This window comes from Pipistrellus kuhlii, unplaced genomic scaffold (genome assembly GCF_014108245.1).
Source record: "Pipistrellus kuhlii isolate mPipKuh1 unplaced genomic scaffold, mPipKuh1.p scaffold_m20_p_14, whole genome shotgun sequence".
Lineage (NCBI taxonomy): Eukaryota > Metazoa > Chordata > Mammalia > Chiroptera > Vespertilionidae > Pipistrellus > Pipistrellus kuhlii.
This window is the reverse complement of record NW_023425449.1, coordinates 47282156-47306313: the sequence shown is the minus strand read 5'-3', so window position 1 is coordinate 47306313 and position 24158 is coordinate 47282156. Positions and strand designations below refer to the sequence as shown.

General features: G+C 57.8%; 1 protein-coding gene and 1 pseudogene across 3 annotated transcripts in view; both read left to right on the top strand.

The window, feature by feature from the left end:
* The window catches only part of CPNE3 (copine 3), a 47605-nt gene extending 29713 nt beyond the window's left edge, over window positions 1-17892 (top strand). For all 3 annotated transcript variants that reach the window (XM_045581567.1, XM_045581568.1, XM_036437343.2), the window contains 8 exons: window positions 88-174; window positions 1580-1639; window positions 3387-3520; window positions 7665-7719; window positions 7793-7844; window positions 13299-13432; window positions 14198-14434; window positions 16925-17892. In XM_045581567.1, coding sequence (XP_045437523.1) covers window positions 88-174; window positions 1580-1639; window positions 3387-3520; window positions 7665-7719; window positions 7793-7844; window positions 13299-13432; window positions 14198-14434; window positions 16925-17038 — 873 coding nt within the window. In that variant the 3' untranslated portion in view covers window positions 17039-17892. The remainder of the gene's footprint in view (window positions 1-87; window positions 175-1579; window positions 1640-3386; window positions 3521-7664; window positions 7720-7792; window positions 7845-13298; window positions 13433-14197; window positions 14435-16924) is intronic.
* A 4478-nt stretch (window positions 17893-22370) lies between these two features.
* LOC118718597 lies at window positions 22371-23247 on the top strand (annotated as a pseudogene).
* Window positions 23248-24158: the final 911 nt, after the last annotated feature.

The window sequence follows — 24158 nt, the reverse complement described above, 5'->3', positions numbered from 1 at the left end:
AGTCAGGGGGTTTCATTCCAGGAGGCCGTCACCACTTACATCCCACTGGCCTGTCTGACGCGCGGTGACACGCTCTGTCCCCCACAGGTGGAGTTTGAGTGCATCAATGAGAAAAAGAGGCAGAAGAAGAAAAGTTACAAGAACTCTGGCATCGTCAGCGTGAAGCAGTGTGAGGTCCGTGACCTGACGCCTCCTGGGCAGTGCTCACACCCCTGCTCCCTGTCAGTGTGCGGTCACACGTGTGCACGGGGACAGCTGGAGTCTCCCTCTCCCTGTCGGTGTGCGGTCACACGTGTGCACGGGGACAGCTGGAGTCTCCCTCTCCCTGTCGGTGTGCGGTCACACGTGTGCACGGGGACAGCTGGAGTCTCCCTCTCCCTGTCGGTGTGCGGTCACACGTGTGCCCGGGGACAGCTGGAGTCTCCCTCTCCCTGTCGGTGTGCGGTCACACGTGTGCACGGGGACAGCTGGAGTCTCCCTCTCCCTGTCGGTGTGCGGTCACACGTGTGCACGGGGACAGCTGGAGTCTCCCTCTCCCTGTCAGTGTGCGGTCACACGTGTGCACGGGGACAGCTGGAGTCTCCCTCTCCCTGTCAGTGTGCGGTCACACGTGTGCACGGGGACAGCTGGAGTCTCCCTCTCCCTGTCAGTGTGCGGTCACACGTGTGCACGGGGACAGCTGGAGTCTCCCTCTCCCTGTCGGTGTGCGGTCACACGTGTGCACGGGGCCAGCTGGAGTCTCCCTCTCCCTGTCGGTGTGCGGTCACACGTGTGCACGGGGACAGCTGGAGTCTCCCTCTCCCTGTCGGTGTGCGGTCACACGTGTGCACGGGGACAGCTGGAGTCTCCCTCTCCCTGTCGGTGTGGGGTCACACACATGCACGGGGACAGCTGGAATCCCCTGTTCCCTGTCGGTGTGGGGTCACACATGTGCACGGGGACAGCTGGAATCCCCTGTTCCCTGTCGGTGTGGGGTCACACATGTGCACGGGGACAGCTGGAATCCCCTGTTCCCTGTCGGTGTGGGGTCACACACATGCGGGGTCAGCTGGAATCCCCTGTTCCCTGTCGGCGTGGGGTCACACACGTGCATGGGGACAGCTGGAATCCCCTGTTCCCTGTCACATGAGCGTCTGGGCTCCTCAGGGAAGAGGACAGAGTAGAGAAGAGCAGAGGTCTTTCAGTGACTTGCTTCCAGGCTCGGCAGCGCCTCCGAAGAGCTCCAGTTGTGGGCTCTTTGTCCTTAGGAAGTGGGGGTCGAGGCATCCCAATGTGTTGGGGTAGGATGTTGTGAGGGAAAAATCCAAGAGATTTCTTACAACAAACGTGATTTTTAAAATCTTGACAATTATGCCTATTAAAGCTCTCAACATATTCGATTCATCATTAGTTTCTTAAGACGTAAAGTGAGGGTATGTCTGGCCATTATTCTAATCTGAATAGGGCTGGAATTGCCTAGAGGTAGACTCTCCCAGACGCAGGCGCAGATGACGCCCTGTGTTCCCGTGTCTGTCAGTGCGAAGTGTTAGCGCGTCTGAGGGGGCTCGGCGAGTCTGAGCGTCTGCTGCCTCCCTTTCAGGTCATGGTGGAGTGCACCTTCCTGGACTATATCATGGGCGGATGCCAGCTGAACTTCACCGTGAGTACCTGGGAGCTCCCCTTCCCCTTGGCAGTGCCTTGCTCCTCTGCAGAGCTGACGTGGCAGAGGGCACGCCTGTGTATGGCCTGACCCAGCACTCTGGGTAGACGGAGCTGTCCTGTCCCTTCTCCCAGAGAGCAGAAGGGCCCAATGCGGGTTACCCCACAGCAACTTCAGCAGGAGAAAGCATCCAGCAAGCCAATGTGGAAAGCAAGGCCTGTATGTGTAGTCCTGGTGCAGGGCCAGTGCAGTGCAGTACCAGTGCAGTGCTGGTGCAATGTAGTCCTGGTGAAGTGCTGGTGCAGTCCCAGTGCAGGATAGTCCCAGTGCAGTCCTGGTTCAGTGTAGTCCCAGTGTAGCCCCAGTGTGGTGTAGTCCCAGTGCAGTGCCGGTGTAGAACCATGCAGCCCTGGTGCAGTGTAGTCCCAGTGCAGCCCCCGTTCAATGTAGTCCCAGTGCAGTGTAGTCCCGGGGCAGCCCCGGTGCAGTGTAGTCCCGGTGCAGTGTAGTCCCAGAGTAGCCCCGGTGCAGTGTAGTCCCGGTGCAGTGTAGTCCCGGAGTAGCCCCGGTGCAGTGTAGTCCCGGTGCAGTGTAGTCCCGGAGTAGCCCTGGTGCAGTGTAGCCCCGGGGTAGCCCCGGTGCAGTGTAGCCCCGGTGCAGTGTAGCCCCGGTGCAGTGTAGTCCCGGTGCAGTGTAGTCCCGGGGTAGCCCCAGTGCAGTGTAGTCCCGGTGCAGTGTAGTCCCGGGGTAGCCCCAGTGCAGTGTAGTCCCAGTGCAGCCCCCGTTCAATGTAGTCCCAGTGCAGTGTAGTCCCGGGGCAGCCCCGGTGCAGTGCAGCCCCGGTGCAGTGTAGTCCCGGTGCAGTGTAGTCCCGGTGCAGCCCCGGTGCAGTGTAGTCCCGGTGCAGTGTAGCCCCCGGTGCAGCCCCGGTGCAGTGTAGTCCCGGTGCAGTGTAACCCAGGTGCAGCCTTGGTGCAGTGTAGTCCCGGTGCAGCCCCGGTGCAGTGTAATCCAGGTGCAGCCTTGGTGCAGTATAGTCCTGGTGCAGTGTAGTCTCGGTGCAGTGTAGTCTCGGTGCAGTGTAGTCCTGGTGCAGTGTAGTCTCGGTGCAGTGCAGCCCCAGTGCAGTGTAGTCTCGGTGCAGTGTAGTCCCGGTGCAGTGTATCCCCGGTGCAGTGTAGTCCCGGTGCAGTGTAGTCCCGGTGCAGTGCAGCCCCAGTGCAGTATAGTCCCGGTGCAGTGTAGTCCCGGTGCAGTGTAGTCCCGGTGCAGTGTAGTCCCGGTGCAGTGTAGTCTCGGTGCAGTGCAGCCCCGGTGCAGTGTAGTCTCGGTGCAGTGTATCCCCGGTGCAGTGTATCCCCGGTGCAGTGTATCCCCGGTGCAGTGTATCCCCCGTGCAGTGTATCCCCGGTGCAGTGTAGTCCCGGTGCAGTGTATCCCCAGTGCAGTGTAGTCTCGGTGCAGTGTAGTCCCGGTGCAGTGTAGTCTCGGTGCAGTGTAATCCTGGTGTAGCCCTGGTACAGTGTAGTCCCGGTGCAGTCCTAGTGCCTCATGTGGCATGTTTGGCCGTGATGCACATTTAGGCATCTGGCAGACAGGGCGCAGGCCGTCTGGGCTGTGCTCGGGTGACTGGCAGACACTCGTGAGGACACGGGGGTGGGCTGCGGGCGGACTCGTCTCCTGCCGCTCTCCCCGCACCTGTGAGGACGCCCTGCTTCTCGAGTAAGGGCTGCATTGTCACCTGCAGGTGGGGGTGGACTTCACCGGCTCCAATGGGGACCCGCATTCCCCCGACTCCCTTCATTACATCAGCCCCAACGGTGTGAACGAGTACCTGACCGCCATCTGGTCCGTGGGGGTGGTCGTTCAAGACTACGACGCGTGAGTATCGCCTGTGTCCTCACCCGGGAGGCGTGTCTGTCTCCTGCGTGTACTCTGACCGCGCGGGACAGGCTGCGAAATGTCTATCTGTCTTTCTCCTTGGGGCAGGCTCATTGTTAACTTTGACCTTTGCTCAGAAAGAGAGGGGACTGAGCTGGGCTGTGGGGCTCAGGGAGAGGGGACTGAGCTGGGCCATGGGGCTCGGAGGGAGAGGGGACTGAGCTGGACAGTGGAGCTCAGGGAGAGGGGAGGGAGAGGGGACTGAGTTGTGTGGGGCACGTGGCTGCAGGCAGGAGAATTTCTGGTTTACCTGCTTTTATTTTCCAACAAGGACTGCATGTAAGGAGCGGTATGCAATTAGAATAAGACTAAAAGACGGGAGGGGAAACAGACGTAGTGATAGCGGGTCCGCTCGGCACCTCAGTCAGTCCCTCCAGCCCGTCCCCTCCGTCTTCTGTCCCCTCTGTCCCCCGTCCCCTCCGTCCCCCGTCCCCTCCGTCCCCCGTCCCCTCCGTCCCCCGTCCCCTGTCCCCTTCGTCCCCCGTCCCCTCTGTCCCCTCCGTCCCCCGTCCCCTCCGTCCCCCGTCCCCTCCGTCCCCCGTCCCCTCCGTCCCCTGTCCCCTCTGTCCACTCTCCCCTCCGTTCCCATCCCCTCCGTCCCCTCCGTCCCCCGTCCCCTGTCCCCTCCGTCCCCTCCGTCCCCCGTCCCCTCCGTCCCCCGTCCCCTCCGTCCCCCGTCCCCTCCGTCCCCCGTCCCCTCCGTCCCCCGTCCCCTCCGTCCCCCGTCCCCTCCGTCCCCCGTCCCCTCCGTCCCCCGTCCCCTCTGTCCCCCGTCCCCTCTGTCCCCCGTCCCCTTCGTCCCCCGTCCCCTCCGTCCCCTCCGTCCCCTGTCCCCTCTGTCCGCCGTCCCCTCCGTCCACTCTCCCCTCCGTCTCCTGTCCCCTCTGTCCACCGTCCCCTCTGTCCACTCTCCCCTCCGTTCCCATCCCCTCCGTCCCCTGTCCCCTTCGTCCCCTCCGTCCCCTCCGTCCCCCGTCCCCTGTCCCCTTCGTCCCCTCCGTCCCCTCCGTCCCCCGTCCCTGTTCCCCCGGTCCCCTATACCCTCTGTCCCCTGTCCCCTCCGTCCCCCGTCCCCTCCGTCCCCCGTCCCCTCCGTCCCCGTCCCCTCCGTCCCCTGTCCCCTCTGTCCCCTGTCCCATCCGTCCCCCATCCCCTCCGTCCCCCGTCCCCTCTGTCCCCTGTCCCCTCTGTCCCCCGTCCCCTCTGTCCACTCTCCCCTCCGTTCCCATCCCCTCCGTCCCCTGTCCCCTTCGTCCCCTCCGTCCCCTCCGTCCCCCGTCCCCTGTCCCCTTCGTCCCCTCCGTCCCCTCCGTCCCCCGTCCCTGTTCCCCCGGTCCCCTATACCCTCTGTCCCCTGTCCCCTCCGTCCCCCGTCCCCTCCGTCCCCCGTCCCCTCCGTCCCCGTCCCCTCCGTCCCCTGTCCCCTCTGTCCCCTGTCCCATCCGTCCCCCATCCCCTCCGTCCCCCGTCCCCTCTGTCCCCTGTCCCATCCGTCCCCCATCCCCTCCGTCCCCTGTCCCCTCTGTCCCCCGTCCCCTCCGTCCCCCGTCCCCTCCGTCCCCCGTCCCCTCCGTCCCCGTCCCCTCCGTCCCCCGTCCCCTCTGTCCCCCGTCCCCTCCGTCCCCCGTCCCCTCCGTCCCCTGTCCCCTCTATCCCCTGTCCCCTCTGTCCCCCGTCCCCTTCGTCCCCCGTCCCCTCCGTCCCCTCCGTCCCCTGTCCCCTCTGTCCACTCTCCCCTCCGTTCCCATCCCCTCCGTCCCCTCCATCCCCTGTCCCCTGTCCCCTTCATCCCCTCCGTCCCCTCCGTCCCCCGTCCCTGTCCCCCCGGTCCCCTATACCCTCTGTCCCCTGTCCCCTCCGTCCCCTGTCCCCTCCGTCCTCTGTCCCCTCCGTCCCCCGTCCCCTTTGTCTCCTGGCCCCTCCGTCTCCTGCCCCTTCTGGCCCGTCTTCTCTGTCCTCTCCGTCCCCTCTGTCCTCTCTGGCCCTCCAGCCCCCGTCCCTTCTGGCCCCTCCCGCAGACCTGGGGGACACGTTCACACCTGCGAGTCCACGGACGGAGGGAGGCTTCAGGAAGTGGTGAGATGCAGCATAGAAATCAGCGATCTCTCTCTCACCAGCAATGACTCACTCAAGAGGTTGTGGATACAAGACCACAATTCAGAATGTAATAAAAAGCGAGGATGAAAGTCCAGGATCGGCACTGAGGGAAAAACTACAAAATTGTACTGAGGGACAAAGAGGGAGATTTACTTAAATGGAGAAATATGCAGGTGTCATAATGATGTAAGACATAAAAATGTCTTTCTAAATTCGTTCATTTTAGAAAGAAATCCAACAATCCTGACAGTAACTTACCATGTCCCAGAGGGAGGTGCGAGCAGCCGGGTTTTCAGAGGGAGCAGCGGGAGCGGTCCTCGCGGACGGAGGAGAGTCACAGGCGCTCAGACAGCGGGGCGGGAGGGCAGCCGGCGAGTGCGCTCAGGCGGCCTGCGTTCAGGGAGGCCCGTTCTGTGTTAATCACAGACAAGCCGAGAAACGGACCCCACACAAAGGGGTTTGGGCCAAGTACAGGTCTGCGCCCTGTGGTGCTCGTGGGGGGCACGTGTCTCAGACAGACAGGCACCTCAACCCACAGCGCTCCCCCGGGCCGGGCAGCGTCCCTCTGGGCCGGGCAGCGTCCCTCTGGGCCGGGCAGCGTTACCCCTGGGCCGGGCAGCGTCCCTCTGGGCCGGGCAGCGTCCTTCTGGGCCGGGCAGCGTTACCCCCAGGCCGGGCAGCGTCCCTCTGGGCCGGGCAGCGTCCTTCTGGGCCGGGCAGCGTTACCCCCAGGCCGGGCAGCGTCCCCCCTGGGCCGGGCAGCGTCCTTCTGGGCCGGGCAGCGTTACCCCCAGGCTGGGCAGAGTTACCCCCAGGCCGGGCAGAGTTACCCCCAGGCCGGGCAGCTTCCCCCCCCCTGGGCCAGGCAGCGTCCCCCCTGGGCTGGGCAGCGTCACCCCTGGGCTGGGCAGCGTCCCCCTGCGCCGGGCAGCGTTACCCCTGGGCCGGGCAGCGTCCCCCCCTGGGCCGGGCAGCATCTCCCCCTGGGCCGGGCAGCGTCCCCCCTGGGCCGGGCAGCGTCCCCCCTGGGCCGGGCAGTGTTGGCAGCGGACCGGAGGGCACCGGGGTGTGGGGCCCGCGCAGTGCAGGTGGCTTCTGTTCCCCCGCCTGGCTGAGGAGCAGGTGGAGCTGTGGGCTCGGGCTGAGGGCACCCTGTGGGGACAGCGGCTTCCTCCAGCGGCTCCAGAACATTTCCGGATGCACTGGGTGTTTTGGTCACACCCCCCTGAACGTTCCGCAGAAATATGCGTGGATTGTTGACAGTCTGACAGCGAGGAAGCAGAAATTGTGAAATAGCGTTTATTCACATTAATTAATATTGAAAACTGTAAAAGATACGGTAGACAAAGTTAAAGAGGGATGGTAAGCAGGGAGAAGGGTTTGGCATGTGTGACACAGGTTCTGTCCTCAGTGCCAGAGCCGCTATGAGTGGCCATGGAGGAGGATGTCCTGATGGGAAATTAGCATGTTCATTTGGGGGTTCATGGAGAATGGCCTGATGGGAAATGAGAGTTTTATGTGGCATTTGTACCACGTTTCTGTGGCCAGTGTATGAATATTCATATTCTGTGGCGGTAAGTAACTTCATGTATTAATACTTCATTTCAGTTGAGCAAGTTTGACTGCCAAACGAGTTTGCCATAAACAATGAAAAGAGTTGTGGTTTTAGGGCTTTGTGGGTCTAGCTATCGTATTTGCTCAGTGGAATGTACAGTATGTAAGTAGGAAAGAATGTTAGAATTAGGAATATAAATTCCATTTTTTAAATATACATGGAGGGATATCTTTCTCCTTCAAAGCACATAAAAATATTTAGTTGAATTGGCACATTAACATTGTTTTCCTCTGGAATTAGGAGTAATCTTTTTTTTCTTTTTTTCTTTTTAAGATTTGAACAGTTTGAAAACTAAGCTTATACTGGTTTTATTATGAGTAAAGATAAACCATGTTGGAAAAAACGATCTTCTCTTTTCACATTTCCTTTTAGGGATAAGATGTTCCCTGCGTTTGGGTTTGGAGCTCAGATTCCGCCTCAGTGGCAGGTGAGAGGGACCGTCCTCCGGCTCCACCCCTGGGGGGAGCGAGCCCAGCTCACCAGCCCCCTTCCCCCTGCAGGTGTCGCACGAGTTCCCCTTGAACTTCAGCCCGGCCAACCCCTACTGCAAAGGTGAGTGGATGCTCACGCTGCTGCGGCCTCCCTGTGCCCCCTCCCCTCGGCCTCCCGGTGCCTTCTCCCCTCGGCCTGGCCTCCCTGTGCCTTCTCCCCTCGTCCTGGCCTCCCTGTGCCTTTTCCCCTCGGCCTCAGCCTCCCTGTGCCCCCTCCCCTCGGCCTCCCGGTGCCTTCTCCCCTCGGCCTGGCCTTCCTGTGCCCTCTTCCCTCTGCCTGGCCTCCCTGTGCCTTCTCCCCTGGGCCTCCCTGTGCCTCCTCCCCTCGGCCTCCCTGTGCCTTCTCCCCTCAGCCTGGCCTCCCTGTGCCTTCTCCCCTCGGCCACCCTGTGCCTTCTCCCCTCAGCCTGGCCTCCCTGTGCCTTCTCCCCTGGGCCTCCCTGTGCCTCCTCCCCTCGACCTCCCTGTGCCTCCTCCCCTCGGCCTGGCCTCCCTGTGCCTCCTCCCCTCGGCCTGGCCTCCCTGTGCCCCCTCCCCTCGGCCTCCCGGTGCCTTCTCCCCTCGGCCTGGCCTCCCTGTGCCTTCTCCCCTCGTCCTGGCCTCCCTGTGCCTTTTCCCCTCGGCCTCAGCCTCCCTGTGCCCCCTCCCCTCGGCCTCCCGGTGCCTTCTCCCCTCGGCCTGGCCTTCCTGTGCCCTCTTCCCTCTGCCTGGCCTCCCTGTGCCTTCTCCCCTGGGCCTCCCTGTGCCTCCTCCCCTCGGCCTCCCTGTGCCTTCTCCCCTCAGCCTGGCCTCCCTGTGCCTTCTCCCCTCGGCCTCCCTGTGCCTTCTCCCCTCAGCCTGGCCTCCCTGTGCCTTCTCCCCTGGGCCTCCCTGTGCCTCCTCCCCTCGACCTCCCTGTGCCTCCTCCCCTCGGCCTGGCCTCCCTGTGCCTCCTCCCCTCGGCCTGGCCTCCCTGTGCAGTCTCCCCTCTGCCTGGCCTCCCTGTGCCGCCTCCCCTCGGCCTCCCTGTGCCTCCTCCCCTCGGCCTCCCGGTGCCTTCTCCCCTCGGCCTGGCCTCCCTGTGCAGTCTCCCCTCTGCCTGGCCTCCCTGTGCCGCCTCCCCTCGGCCTCCCTGTGCCTCCTCCCCTCGACCTCCCTGTGCCTCCTCCCCTCAGCCTCCCTGTGCCTCCTCCCCTCGGCCTGGCCTCCCTGTGCCTCCTCCCCTCGGCCTCCCTGTGCCTCCTCCCCTCGGCCTCCCGGTGCCTTCTCCCCTCGGCCTGGCCTCCCTGTGCAGTCTCCCCTCTGCCTGGCCTCCCTGTGCCGCCTCCCCTCGGCCTCCCTGTGCCTCCTCCCCTCGTCCTGGCCTCCCTGTGCCTCCTCCCTTCGGCCTGGCCTCCCTGTGCCTCCACCCTCGGCCTGGCCTCCCTGTGCCTCCACCCTCGGCCTGGCCTCCCTGTGCCTCCTCCCCTCGGCCTGGCCTCCCTGTGCCTCCTCCCCTCGGCCTGGCCTCCCTGTGCCTCCACCCTCGGCCTGGCCTCCCTGTGCCTTCTCCCCTCGGCCTGGCCTCCCTGTGCCTCCTCCCCTCGGCCTCCCTGTGCCTCCTCCCCTCGGCCTGGCCTCCCTGTGCCTCCTCCCCTCTGCCTAGCCTCCCTGTGCCTCCTCCCCTTGGCCTGGCCTCCCTGTGCCTCCTCCCCTCGGCCTGGCCTCCCTGTGCCTCCTCCCCTTGGCCTGGCCTCCCTGTGCCTTCTCCTCTCGGCCTCCCTGTGCCTTCTCCCCTCGGCCTCCCTGTGCCTCCTCCCCTCGGCCTCCCTGTGCCTCCTCCCCTCTGCCTGGTCTCCCTGTGCCTCCTCCCCTCGGCCTGGCCTCCCTGTGCCTCCTCCCCTCGGCCTGGCCTCCCTGTGCCTTCTCCCCTCGGCCTCACTGTGCCTCCTCCCCTCGGCCTCACTGTGCCTCCTCCCCTCGGCCTCCCTGTGCCTTCTCCCCTGGCCTGGCCTCCCTGTGCCTTCTCCCCTCGGCCTCCCTGTGCCTTCTCCCCTGGGCCTCCCTGGGCCTCCTCCCCTCGGCCTCCCTGTGCCTTCTCCCCTCGGCCTCCCTGTGCCTCCTCCCCTCGGCCTGGCCTCCCTGTGCCTCCTCCCCTCGGCCTGGCCTCCCTGTGACTCCTCCCCTCAGCCTCCCTGTGCCTTCTCCCCTCAGCCTCCCTGTGCCTCCTCCCCTCGTCCTGGCCTCCCTGTGCCTTTTCCCCTCGGCCTCAGCCTCCCTGTGCCTTCTCCCCTCGGCCTCCCTGTGCCTCCTCCCCTCGGCCTGGCCTCCCTGTGCCTCCTCCCCTCGGCCTCCCTGTGCCTCCTCCCCTCGGCCTCCCTGTGCCTTCTCCCCTGGGCCTCCCTGTGCCTCCTCCCCTCGGCCTCCCTGTGCCTCCTCCCCTCGGCCTGGCCTCCCTGTGACTCCTCCCCTCAGCCTGGCCTCTGAGCAGCCCTGTCTCCCGAGGCAGGAGCCGCCCTGCGGGGAGGGGGGTGGGGGGTTCCCTGCGGGGGAGGAGCGCCCGCCCCGCTCTCCTGCCTTAAAGGACTAGCGGAATGGAAGAACCCTGTGTGAGACTCGGTCAGTAAATAGGGTCATATCCTTCCACGCGTAAGTTGATTTTAGAATAAACCCTCTGAAAGGAGCAGTGAGTCCTCCTCTGAGGCCCTCGGAGGAGCAGGCGCTGTGCAGGGAGGTGGCCACCCGGAGGGTGGGTGCAGGTGGTCCCCGCGGTGCGGGCGGGTGCGGGCAGCTTCCCTCCGTGGGCAGCCCCCGTGTGGTTCGCGCTTCCCTGGGACGTCCCGTATCCAGGTGCTTCCCCCACCCCTGAGAACTCTCCACACATGCCCAGGCCAGGCCCCCAGAAAACGGTGTAAGTTTGGAGGGGAAAGGGGTGGGGCAGAGGCGTAGACTGTGGACAGCCAGCTGACTTTCTGCAGCGACAGATGTGTGGGTCCGAGCAGAAAGGCCCGTCCTCCGGTTCCCACGGGGGCGCTGCCAGGCGCCTCCTCCCAACACGTTTCCCACCGACCCAGGCCTGTGTGCTCGGCGGGGCCTGTGTGCACGGCGGGGCCTGTGTGCACGGCGGGGCCTGTGTGCACGGAGGGCCTGTGTGCACGGAGGGCCTGTGTGCACGGCGGGGCCTGTGTGCACGGAGGGCCTGTGTGCTCGGCGGGGCCTGTGTGCACGGAGGGCCTGTGTGCTCGGCGGGGCCTGTGTGCACGGCGGGGCCTGTGTGCACGGCGGGGCCTGTGTGCTCGGCGGGGCCTGTGTGCATGGCGGGGCCTGTGTGCACGGAGGGCCTGTGTGCACGGCGGGGCCTGTGTGCACGGAGGGCCTGTGTGCACGGAGGGCCTGTGCATGGCGGGGCCTGTGTGCACGGAGGGCCTGTGTGCACGGCGGGGCCTGTGTGCTCGGCGGGGCCTGTGTGCATGGCGGGGCCTGTGTGCACGGAGGGCCTGTGTGCACGGCGGGGCCTGTGTGCTCGGCGGGGCCTGTGTGCTCGGCGGGGCCTGTGTGCACGGAGGGCCTGTGTGCACGGAGGGCCTGTGTGCACGGCGGGGCCTGTGTGCACGGCGGGGCCTGTGTGCTCGGCGGGGCCTGTGTGCATGGCGGGGCCTGTGTGCACGGAGGGCCTGTGTGCACGGCGGGGCCTGTGTGCACGGCGGGGCCTGTGCACGGCAGGGCCGGGCGGGCCCTCTCGCCCGGGACCACGTGTTTCGTGCTTGTGAGGATGTGGAACTGAAGGACTTCGGGAGCTGAGGGCGACGGCTCATGTGAGCACTCGTTCCGTTTCTCCCTCCAGCACCTGGAGCCCTCTGGGCTGCCGTCGGTGCAGCTGCTTTGCGTCAGGTCTCCGTCCACGCAGAGCAGACAGTCCACGGGTTTCAGACGAAGCAGGCGCTGTGCGGGAGACAGCCTGTCCAGCGCTCCTGCCCAGCCCCTGGTGCACTTGCCCAGAAATCACAAGCCTCAGTCCCAGAAGGCTCATGGCTCCGTGTGCGCGGAGAGCCTGCAGCAGTGTTGGTGAAGCGGACTGGCTGCGGCAGCGGGAGGGAGAGAGGGAAGGCGGTGCTGCGGGGTGCACTCCCATGTGCACAGCCCTGCTGCCGCCGGGGTCTGTGAGCTTCGTTGGGGGGCGGCTGGCCGCTGGTGAAGCCTCACCTTCGCACGTGAAACACACTTCGGTGAGCGTTTGCTCTCGCGTGCTGATGGGGCTGTGCCTTCCCGAGTGCCGAGGGCCTCAGGCGTTCACGGGACCTGCTGTCCCGGGCGGCCAGGTTCTGAGGCTTTAGACCACGTCCCACTTCTCTTCCGGGGCTCGCTGTTCTGCTGGGCGTTTTAAAGCCAAAGCCTGACCACCTTCTGAGGCTGGTTCCTGATGACTGCAGCAAGTGTTGGAGTTTCTAGAGAATCCCTGTCTCTTCCGAGCATCTGCCTCGGTGCCCGGCAGGTGGAGCAGGAGTGCGGGGCCCTGGGGGGCCTCAGCGCGCTGTGGCCGGGCCTTGCGGCTGTCCCAGGCTGCCGCCGCCCTCAGGTCTCAGATCTCAGTGATGCGCCCTGGTCCCCGGGCTCAGCCTGCTGTTTCTCCAGCTGGGGCTCGGCAGGGGTGCAGCTGCCCAGCTGTGCTGCCCGAGGCCGGAGCGGGGGAAGGAGGGGGGGGAACAGGCCTGCCAGTCCCAGCGCCCAGGACCCTCGCGCAGCACGACCCTGGCCTGGGAGTGGCTGTGGACTCACTCTGCAGCCGCCCTGCGTGTTTAACCTCTATATCACCCGTGTCCAGCCTTCCTCAGGGCACCTGTAAACTAATTCCGAAGGTTCTGCAGCACACCAGAAAATACTCTTTTTCCAAAACTATATTTTGAGTCATTTACACAGAACAGCTCTTGTCCTGTTTTTATTTGACAACCGAGCGAAAAGGGTCAGAACCTGACTGAATCGGTTCTGCACGTGTTAGCAGTTCCTGCAGCGCCTGGTTGAGACCCGCTGTGAGTCAGCGAGGAGACCCAGGATAGGAGCCCCGGGGCGCCAAGCCACGGGCCTGTCTGTGTGCCTGAAGCCACGTGTGCGGGCGCTTTCTGTCTGACCCGCCAGAGAACTCCCAGCGCCGCCTCCTCTCCTCGAAATGTCCAGTGGCTGTCGGCCTCTGTCAGTCCTTTCCCCCGAGTCTCATCCCTAGCAGCAAAGCTAAGCGCCCTGACAGTCAGTCCTGTGGACAGTGAGTAACTCTGGAGCTCAGCGGGAGACTCGTGTCCTGGGCCGGGAGGTTGACAGGGCTTGCCGTGGAGGTGTGTGCTGCACAGGGTGGGCGGGAGTGGGTTTACAGTGGCTCCTACGGAAAGTGATACGTGAATAAGTACTGATACAGGAATAGACTCTTCCACGTGCACGTGATGGGACGTGCCCACCCTCATCGCTCAGCGCAGTGGCTGTGGGCCTGGCGGGCTGAGTGCTGTGTCCTGTGCGATCACACTGGCGGGGAGTGCACCTGAGAACTCACGCTGCTCTTTCTGCCCAGGGATCCAGGGCATCGTGGAGGCCTATCGGGCCTGCCTGCCTCAGATAAAGCTCTACGGACCGACGAATTTCTCCCCGATCATCAACCACGTGGCCAGGTTTGCTGCTGCAGCCACACAGCAGCAGACGGCTTCTGTAAGTGTCCCTCCCCGGAAGTGAGGTGCGGGCCCGCCCTGTTCGGGCCCCTGTCTGCCGTGACCATCGAGGGGCCAAGGCAGAGCTTGAAGTGCGGGCACCGTCTCCCTCGGTGGGGACGGCATCGAGTGATCCTTAGAAACAGGCAGGGACAGGCTGCCCACCACATGTCTTGTCTCAGACCTGCCACTGGGTGCTGTGGCAGACCCCTCGCTGCTTCTCGGGGTGAGGCAGGGCGAGGACGCACACGGGGAGGGAAGAGTGAACGGGGATTTAGTCACGTGCCCGGGCCTGGGCCGTGTGCACACTCAGCACCTGAGGCGCTGTTACAAATCGGACTCCCGTGAAGGTCCCAGACGATGCTTTATGTGACATCGCCGCACGCTGGTGATTTATTAGATAACTGACAGAGGGAACCCCCCACACACGTCCACACCGACGTGTCCTTTAGTTTATAAACAGTCCTCCCTCTTCCGCCGGAGTTGGCTCTCGCTCCCTTGGCCGATGCTCCTGCGGGGACGGCTTCACCACTTCAGCTAAAGGAAGTGTGTCCGCCTGCGCCTGCTGGGCACTTACCCGTGGCGTCTCCACACCTTGCCCCAGTGGACTTCGCCGGCCTGTCTCCTGCCCTGTCACCCTTCAGTGGGCGCGCACGTTTCCGGTGAACTCCCTGCCACCCAGACGTCAGCTCTTGTAGCAGGTGGTCCTCGAGCTGCAGGTGTCGGCACTCCGAGCTGCTCACGGGCCGCGCTTTCTCTTTGGCAGCAATATTTTGTGCTCCTGATCATCACCGACGGCGTGATCACTGACCTGGACGAGACCAGGCAGGCCATCGTCAATGCCTCCAAGCTGCCCATGTCCATCATCATCGTCGGAGTGGGCGGCGCCGACTTCAGCGCCATGGAGTTCCTGGACAGCGACAGCGGCGCCCTGCGCGCCCCATCGGGGGAGGTGGCCACGAGGGACATCGTGCAGTTCGTGCCTTTCAGACAGTTCCAGAACGTGAGTGCCTGCGCCTCCCCGTTTGCCCCGGTGGCGGGCGGGTGCTGGCCGTGGTGGGGTTGCTTCGGGCTTTGACCTGCGTGCCTCCCACAGAGTGTGGCCAGTTAAACCAGTGAGACTGTCAGGATAGCTCATCTTCCCCTCCTGGCAGCCAGTCTTGCACACGTGTGTGAGGAACGGACTGCCTACAGGCTGGTTTGCCGAGTCTCTCGGAGACTGTCTACCAGTTTCCTCCAATGGTAGTAGCATCTCATAAAGTGGCACACTGCTACCAGCCTGGTCCCTCCCACGGGCCCACCAAGTGGCACCCTTCACAGCTACCCCGTCCCCTCCCACCTGAATCCCTCATTCCTGGCAGCCATTAGTTTGGTTTTATCATTTTGAAACTTACATAAATAGAGTCTCACAGCAGGAGCCTTTGGGGCTGGCCTTTTATCATTGATTTTATCATTTTGAAACTTACATAAATAGAGTCTCACAGCAGGAGCCTTTGGGGCTGGCCTTTTCTCCGTGATTCCTCACAGGCTGCGAGCAGGCTCAGAGCCGCTGTGGGCACGTGGTTTGAGGGCACCTGCAGCTCGTACACACCAGCCACTGTTAACATCACGCACAGGCGCGTCTGAATGCCGCTTGGGGGAAGTACGCAGAAGTGCAGCTGCGTGTTCAGTTAGCAAAAGCCTGTGAACTTCCCAAGTGGCTGCGCCATCCCCGCCCAGCGACGGGGGCAGGACCTGGCCCATGTGTGGTTAAGGAGCAGCCATGGGGGTCTTTGTGGTGTTGAGACAGCTGTGTATCTTGATTGTGATCACACAGAGCTATGTGCATGCGCGCGCACACACACACGTGACACGAGATTCAGTAAGGGCTGTGCCCTGGATGGTGTCGCTGTCCTGGGTTTGATATTGTCCCGCTGTTACCTTTGGAGGAAACTGGGTGAAGTGAACATTCGACGTCTATTATTTTTGCAACTTCCTATGAATCTATAATTATTCTAAATAAGAAGCCAAAAAAATAAATAGTGAGTGAATAAGACCAGCATTGAAAGTTAAGGACAAGAGTCATTGCATGCCAGGTGGAGGTCAGCACCCTCAGCTCGTTCCCTGCTGTCAGACTGACCCTGAGACTGGATGCAGGCACAGAGGTGGGACTGCGGAATCCTGGTTTTTATCAAAGGGCTAGAGGCTGCCGAAGCCAGTTTGGCTCAGTGGTAGAGCATCGGTCTGCGGACTCAAAGGTCCCAGGTTCGATTCCAGTCAAGGGCATGTACATTGGTTGCGGGCACATCTCCAGTAGGGGGTGTGCAAGAGGCAGTTGGCCAATGTTTCTCTCTTATCGACATTTCTAGCTCTCTATCTCTCTCCCTTCTTCCTCTCTGTTAAAAATCAATAAAATATATATATTTTTAAAACAAAAAAATCAAAGGGCTAGAGGCCTGGTGCATGAAATTTGGGCACAGGGGTGGGGGTTGTCCCTCAGCCCAGCCTGCACCCTCTCCAGTCTGGGACACCTTGAGTAATGTATGACTGCCCATTTAGGCCAGGTCCCACCAGAATGTTGGACATCCTTCTCACAATCCAGGACTTCTGGCACCCAGCTGCTCGCCTGCCTCTGCCTGGTTGCCCCTAACCACTTCTGCCTGCCAGCCTGATCACCCCCTAACCACTCCCCTGCCAGCCTGATCACCCCCTAACCACTCCCCTGCCAGATGCCTAACTGCTCCCTGGCTGGCCCAATTGCCCTTAATTGCCCTCCCCTGCCAGCCTGGTTACCCCTAACTGTCCTCCCCTGCAGGCCTGGTTACCCCCAACTACCCTCCCCTGATGGCCCAGTCACCCCTAACTGCCCTCCCCTGCTGGCCTCATCATCCCCAACTGCCCTCCCTGCTGGTCTGGTCACCCCTAATTGCCCTCCTTGCAGCCCTGATTTCCCCCCCCCCCCCCCCCCCCCCCCACACACACACAAACACACACCTGCCCTCCCCTGAAGGCCTGGTCCATCCCAACTGCCCTCCCTTGCTAGCTTGGTCCCCCCCAACAGCTCTCATCTGTCAGCCTGGTCAACCCCAACAGTCCTCCTCTGCTGGTCTGGTCTTCCCCAGCTGCCCTCCCCTGCAGGCCATCTTGTGGAGGCCATCTTTGACCACATGAGGGCGGCCATCTTGTGTCTTGAAGTGACAGCCAATTTTCATATTACTCTTTTATTAGATAGGCTAGAGTGTTGCCCTTGCACCAAAGAGTCTTGGGTTCAATTCCCTGTCAAGGGCACCTACTTGGATTGCAGGTTTGATCCCTGGCCCTGATTGGGTGCATGCAGGAGGCAACCAATTGATGTGTCTCTCTCATAGCGATGTTTCTCTCTCTTTCCCCCTCTTTCTTTGCTTTCCACTCTAAAAATCAATGGGAAAGATATCCTTGGATGAGGATTAACTAAAAAGGTGAGGGGGGCAGTGAAAATGTGATTGCTCATGAAGTCACTGGTTGTGTTCTCCAGGCTCCCAAGGAGGCGCTGGCCCAGTGTGTCCTGGCCGAGATCCCCCAGCAGGTGGTGGGCTACTTCAACACCTACAAGCTGCTGCCACCCAAGAACCCCGCGCCCGCCAAGTGAAGGTCTGCCTCCCGACCGTGCCCAGCCCCGCTCCCTGTCACCGGCATTCATGCTGTAACCTAGCTCTCTACGGGTTCTTTCTACATAAAGCGTTTTATACTTTCTGGAGGAAAAGTGCTAAGTTAATCTCTACCAATCAGTTCAGTGGTGGCTTCTGACGCGGGGGCTGCAGTGAGGCTGTCTGGAGGAGACACTCCCGAGGAACTGGTTTGTTGTTGTGACTGCTTTCCTAGGAGGGGCTGCGTTTCCAATGGTTCCCAGTAGGAAGAATGGAGCCTGTTGGGCTGTGTGATTCCAGGTTTCTGTGCAACAAGCCCCACCTCAGTGACAAGCTGCTCAGAGTAGATGACACTGGAGCTGTTCCTGTAACAGCTCCGTGCTCTCCAGGGCTGATGTCGGCACGTTCCGGCCGCGCCTGCTGCAGGCACCGAGTGACGGGCCACACACCGCCCCTGGCACAGCCGGCGGCCTGAGCCTTGCGCCAGCGGCCGTGCGTGTCACTGCTGTCCGTGAGCCCGGGTCTGCGTGTGTGCGCCACGGCTTGTCCTGGAATCCCTGCTGCGGGAGCGTTTTCCCGGAAGGGGCAGTGCTGCGCTGCTCTGTGGGGAGCAGTGGGACCAAACCACAAACCATTCCTGGTGCGGGTGGGCCACGGCGCCATCGGGAGGGCGTGTCAGACCTGCTTGCTGAGGCCCCTTACGCTGGATGCATTCACTTAGACATTGTTCCTTTTTTTAGTAACATTTTTAGTTGATTTTTAAACACATGATAATCAAAATCACACTTCTCATTAATAATGTGCCATGTACTAAGCCCAGGATGTACTGTATTAAGCATAAAACCTATTGTAACTTTTAAAAAAATCTAGCTCCTGCCTTTGAATATAGCGGACTTTACATGCTTTTGTTTTGTTTTCTCATTGGTCCTCATCCCATCCCGTTTTTTTTGGTTTTTTTTCAATCTTTAATTTTTTTATTGATTAAGGTATTGCAAATATGCTTTTTTAAGAGTAGAATTTCCCCTGATTTTTACCCTTTAGAACACATTGCTTAGCAAACCTGGTCCCATCAGAATGGTTTGGCAGCAGTCCAAGCATCTGTGTGCCCAGGGTCGCACGTGCCCTTATATTGCAATCATCTTTAAATATATATTTTATTGATTTTGTACAGAGAGTAAGGGAGAGAGAGATAGAGAGTTAGAAACATCAATGAGAGAGAGTCATCGATCAGCTGCCTCTTGCACACCCCCTACTGGGGATATGCTCGCAACCAAGGTACATGCCCTTGACCGGAATCGAACCCAGGACCCTTCAGTTCCCAAGCCGACGCTCTATCCATTAAGCCAAACCGATCTCGGCTGCAATCATCTTCAACTTCAACGTTAAAACTGTGTAGATCACAGTCCTTGGGAGGCCGCTGTGTTAACAGGTCAGTGCATGTTCCCGGTTCTCAGACATGTTGGAGGATGCAACCCCAGCAGAGAGCAGCCCTGTCTGTGTTCTGGCTGCAGCTCTGTGTGCTTGGAAGCGGCAGAGATGTTGCTGCCTTTGTTTCCTTTTAAACCCACATGGCCCCTCTTAAATCCTGGACCCTTAAGTTTCTCCTGCAGCACCAACACCACCTGCAGGGGGCGCTGGGGTCATCAGCGTGAAGGGCTCATTGGTTCCACGCTGATTACAGTCCTCACACCTTTCATATTCTAGTTTTCAATAGAATGTTTCCTTTTAAAATTAGATTTTTATTATTCATTCTTGACCAGGTTCATCACTAGATGCTGTTTCTGATAAGAACTGTGATTCCAGGAAATTAGGGTAATGGATACCTTATTGCAATTTTGAATAAAAGCTGTTATAATTTCTAAATTACTTTATAAAGTCCTTACAATTCCTACATGCCACCTCATCGGATGTGGCTTGTTTTATATTAAACTAGAGGCCTTATGACAAAATTCATGTATGGGTAGAGTACCTAGGCCTGGCTGGCGATCAGAGTCTATCTATGGGGCAACCAGCAGGGCGATCTGGGGGCCCCCACTGGCACCTGCCTTGGCTGGCCAGGGGTCTGCGGGCTGGGGGGCAGCTCCTGCGTCGAGTGTCTGCCCCATGGTGGTCAGTGACATCAAAGCGACTGGTTGTTCTGCCATTCAGTTGATTTACATATTAGGCTTTTATTATATAGGATGCTCCCTTTGCCCATTGTGCCACCATTCATTCCAGTGCCACTAGTTCTCAAAGTGCATTTAGAGATACTGTAACTGAGTTGATGGTCATTCCCCTTCACCCGCTGTGTTTCCTGGAAACCCATCTTCATCCGTCTCTCCTGCAAGCAGCTGACAGTCAGGATGCCTGGCTGTGACTGCAAGAACTCTTGTGCCTTTTGAGTGTCATCCTTACAATGAATGTGTAAGTTCGGAATATATGAACTGATGTTGAATATATTTTCCACATGAATGCCCTTTGGATAAAGTTATTTCTCGATGTGCTACAATAGTGCCTTGTTTTCATTCTTATTCTCTAAATGTTATCAAAGCCAGTAGAAAAGTTTGAAATAAAGTAAATGTATATAAAATAGTCTGTGCTCCATATTTTGTGGAATAAAAGAGTTTGGGGAATGTTATTTTGTGGGGTTAATTTAAAAGAAATTGACTGCATTCATATTGGTGCAGTAAGGGAATGGTTATCAGTTTACGGCTCATGTCCTTTTTCTTTTCTTTTTTTAAAATATATATTTATTGATTTCAGAGAGGAAGGGAGAGAGAGAAATATTGATGAGAGAAGAGTCATCAATTGGCTGCCTCCTACACACCCCTACTAGAGATCAAGCTCGCATGTGCCTGGACCCAAATTGTACCAGTGACCTTCTGGTTCATAGGTCAATGATCAACCACTGAGCCACACTAGCCAGGCACTGCTCACGTCTTATTAGGGTGGAGGGGTCACATCTTGGGCCCTCTGGGACTCAAAAGGGAGCCAAGACGAAGGGTCATGGATGCCACTGAATGCATTTACTACCTCCACTGGGCATGGAAGTAATAAGTGCCCCCTTCTCTTCCAGGTAGCATTTGCCTCTGAGAACCTCCAGCTTTGACTCTATCATCAGATCACGCACGCTCGATTCCTCCTGTTCCTCACTCTCCTCAGCCCACCCCAAGGTCATGCCCTGGACCTTCACATTATCCCTAACGCGCCCCCTGAATCTCAACTTCAAGTTCCCAGTCTCCCACTAACAACTCATATTCCATATTCCAGCTTACTCCCTCTAGTCCTCAACAGCTTCCGCCAGTCGCCAATCATTCTCTACCAGCACCTTCAATCCACAAATGCTGCCATCTTTCCCATGTGCTCTTGCTCCTCCTCCAGACCTCTGCTATCTCGGCCTGGTCCTGCAGCTCCAGCTACGTGGCTTCTTTGATGTGCCTGGCATACTCCTGGCCCCTCCTGCAGATTGCTTGGGCCATTTGGCAGCCCCAGTCCCTCCTGCAGGTCTTCATGAGTGTCACAGCCCCATATTTAAAATTGTGCCTCAGGAGATCCCAGCCCAGAAACAATGATCCCTGTGATTTGTCTGGAAGAAAGCCTCCCCCAAGTTCCTGCCCCGATGGGACACCATCCAGTTCCTTATATGTGTCTGGGTACCCAAGGGCCTCACCCTGGTGCTTGAGCTCAGAGGTGCTACCTTGTATGTCCAGTTCAGAACACCCAGGGAGATTAAAACATGGTGGCAGACTAAGTGGATGCTTCATGGACATACTCACAGGACCAAACTGGAATTACAACTAAAATACAGAAAAACCTGAAAAATCAACTGAAGACTTGCTAGAGAAAACCCTGATAACCAACGACTGAAAGTGGAGATTGCACAGAGACTGGTAGGGTTGGAGGCATGAAAGGACTGACCCGGCTCCCACAGACAGCAATTGAAGTTCTGGAGAGAGATCTCAGCTGTGGGGGTGCCAACTGAGAACTCAGGTCTAAGCCCAAACCTGGGACCCCCAGTAGAGAGTACCAGAACAGGCTGTGAAAAGTGGCAAGATTGCTGTCTGCCAGGGAAAGAGGGCTAGAAATGCAGGCACACTCTTAAAGAGCCAGTGCACAAAATTTCCTGTGCAGCAACCCACCTGTGCTCTGGGAGGGAGAGGCAAAGTGGACTGGAGCTGTGTGAGCAGAAGCCAAGATTGGGGGTGCTGGGGTTAGAACAAAGAAGGCAGACACCTTCAATTTCCTGTGCTGAGTCATTTCCTTATACTGCAAAGGTCATTTTTCCTCATGTAGGCATTTGCTAACTAAGACAGTTGACCCACCCTATTGGAAAAACTCACGACACTGTGGACAATTGCATGAGGGCTATTCTAGACTGAATCCAATCAGACTTCAGATAGAGGTGGTCTCTGGAGGCTTTGAGTCTTTGCCTGATCTATCTAGAAAGTGTTTAACACTAGAGATTGAGGGGCATAGCAGATCTACCTGATACATAGTCAAAAACCCAAATGGGGGGGGGGGGAACCCCAAATGAAAACAAGAGAATTCTACAGAAAGAGATGACTGAAATAGAGATTAGAAATTCACCTGACTTAGAGTTGAGAATAATGATGGTAAAGATGTTCAACAGCATGAGAAGATATACAGTAACTAAGAAAAGAGAAATAAAGAATGACAGCACAAATAACACATTGGAAGGAATACACAGCAGATTGGGGGAAGTTGAGGATTGAATCAGTGAATTAGAAGACAGGGTAGAAAAAAATCAGAGAACCAAAAAGAAAAAAACAATTAAAACCAGGAGGACAGCTTAAGGGAGCTGTGTGACAACATTAAATGTAAAAATGTTTGAATAGTAGGTGAACCAGAAGAGGCAGAAAGGGAGAAAGGGATGGAGAATGTATTTGAAGAAATGGCAGAAAACTTCTCTAATCTAGTGAGGGAAAAAAGACAAGTTCAGGAGGCACAGATAGTACCAAGCAAGAAGAACCCAAACAGGCACATGCACAGACACATCATAATTAAAATGCCAAAAATTAAAGACAAAATCTTAAAGGCATCAAGAGAAAAGTAAACTGTTTCCTACAATGGAACTCCCATAAGGCTGACACCTGATTTCTCATCAGAAATTCTATAGTAATGGAAAGCAAGGATCTGAAACCATGATTACTATAATATATCCAGCAAGGCTATAACTTAAAATGGTGAAATAAAGAACTTCCCAGAAAAAAAGAAAAAGAAAAAAAAAGTCTAAAGAGTTAATCACCACCAAGCCAGCATTACAGAAATGGTAAAGGGAGTAGGGAAAGGGTTCAGGAGAGGTGGAGGACACTGGAGGAGGGTCTCCTGGCCATCATGGATATGCTGTCCAGAAACCAGTCCGGCCCAGCCAAGAAGATGACCTGCACCATCCATGCTCCTCAAAGAAAGACTCTTAAAAAAAAAAAAAATAAATAAATATATAAATATATATATATATATATATATATATATATATATATATATATATATATATTATTGATTTTTTACAGAGAAGAAGAGAGAGGGATAGAGAGTTAGAAACATCGATGAGCACTGATCAGCTGCCTCTTGCACCCCCCCCCCCCCCACCGGGGATGTGCCCGCAACCAAGGTACATGCCCTTGACCAGGATTGAACCCAGGACCTTTCAGTCCACAGGCCAACGCTCTATCCACTGAGCCAAACTGGTTTTGGCAGACTCTTGCGATTGGAAGTGGGGACTCAGAAGGAGAAGCTAAAAATCAAAAAAGAACAATTGATGAACAAGCTTGTGGCAAACCCTGAGGACACCAACTCCCTCAAGGCTTGAATTGTTGCCTTGACTGTCAAGATCAGCAATTATGAAGGACACAGGCAGAAACATTGAAAGGACAAAGCTATCAAGTGCTATTTGATTAGCATTGACCAGAGGCAAAACATGTTCAAAAACTTCCATAAAACCAACTACAATGTTACTGAGAGGACATGCAAGGACTTGGAGATTGAGTCCATCTTTCTCCACCTATAATACTAAAAAGTCCACTACTGCTAGGTGACCAAGAAGGTTTTGTGCATTTCGGTTTACCAGGAGGCTCAAAAGTTAAAGAAGCAAAAAAGGGCCTTAAAAGCAGCAGTAGCCCAGAAACAAAACTAGTTGAACCCAATAAGCTCTTTCAAAGCTGAACCAGAGGCAATCAAAGAAAACCAATAAATTTTGTTTAAGTTTAAAAAATGGTAAAGGGACTGCTGTAATGAGAAGAAGAAATAGAGAGAAACCTAGGCATAAAGAATTAAAATGGCAATAAATAAGTACCTATCAATAATAATCTTAAATGTAAATGTGCTCCAATCAAAAGAGATAAGGTAGCTGAATGGATTCAAAACCATGACCCAACTATATGCTATCAATAAGAGACCCACCTCAGAACAAAAGACAGCATGAGAATGAAGAGCTGGAAAAAAATTTCCATGCAAATGAAAAAGAAAAATAAGCTGGAATAGCAATATTCAAATATGAGTATTGCTATACACAAGAGATAACAAAGATCACCACATAATGGTTAGGTCTAGGCAGGGGGAAGCCCAGAGCCCATGCATCTGCAGGGTGGATGGTGACAGAGATAGCTGGCGCCTTCCTAGCCCCCTGGCCCGAGGCAGAATTCCACGCCTCTCATGCCCTCCGCCCTCCCCTCCCTAAACAGCTGAATGGAAGAAGTACCTATGCCGCCTTTTGGCGAGAACTGCCCTGGCCCACCCTTGGACCAGCGGGCAGCCCTGGGAGCACAGATTAAAACCTCCTCCCTTTTAATCGCCTGGATTCCATGTCTTGCTTCTGCATTGCAAACCTCTCAGCTGGGACCTTACAATAATACAATATCTTCTTGTTGGATCCATCTGATGGATCCAACAAGAAGATAGGACCCTGGTAAACATGTGCGCTCCCAATAGAGGATCGCCTGTGTGTGTGTGTGTGTGTGTGTGTCTGTGTGTGTGTGTGTGTCTGTGTGTGTGTGTGTGTGAGTGTGAGTGTGTGTGTGTGTCTGTGTGTGAGAGTGTGAGTGTGTGTGTGTCTGTGTGTGTGTCTGTGTGTGTGTCTGTGTGTGTGTCTGTGTGTGTGTGTGTGTCTGTGTGTGAGTGTGTGTG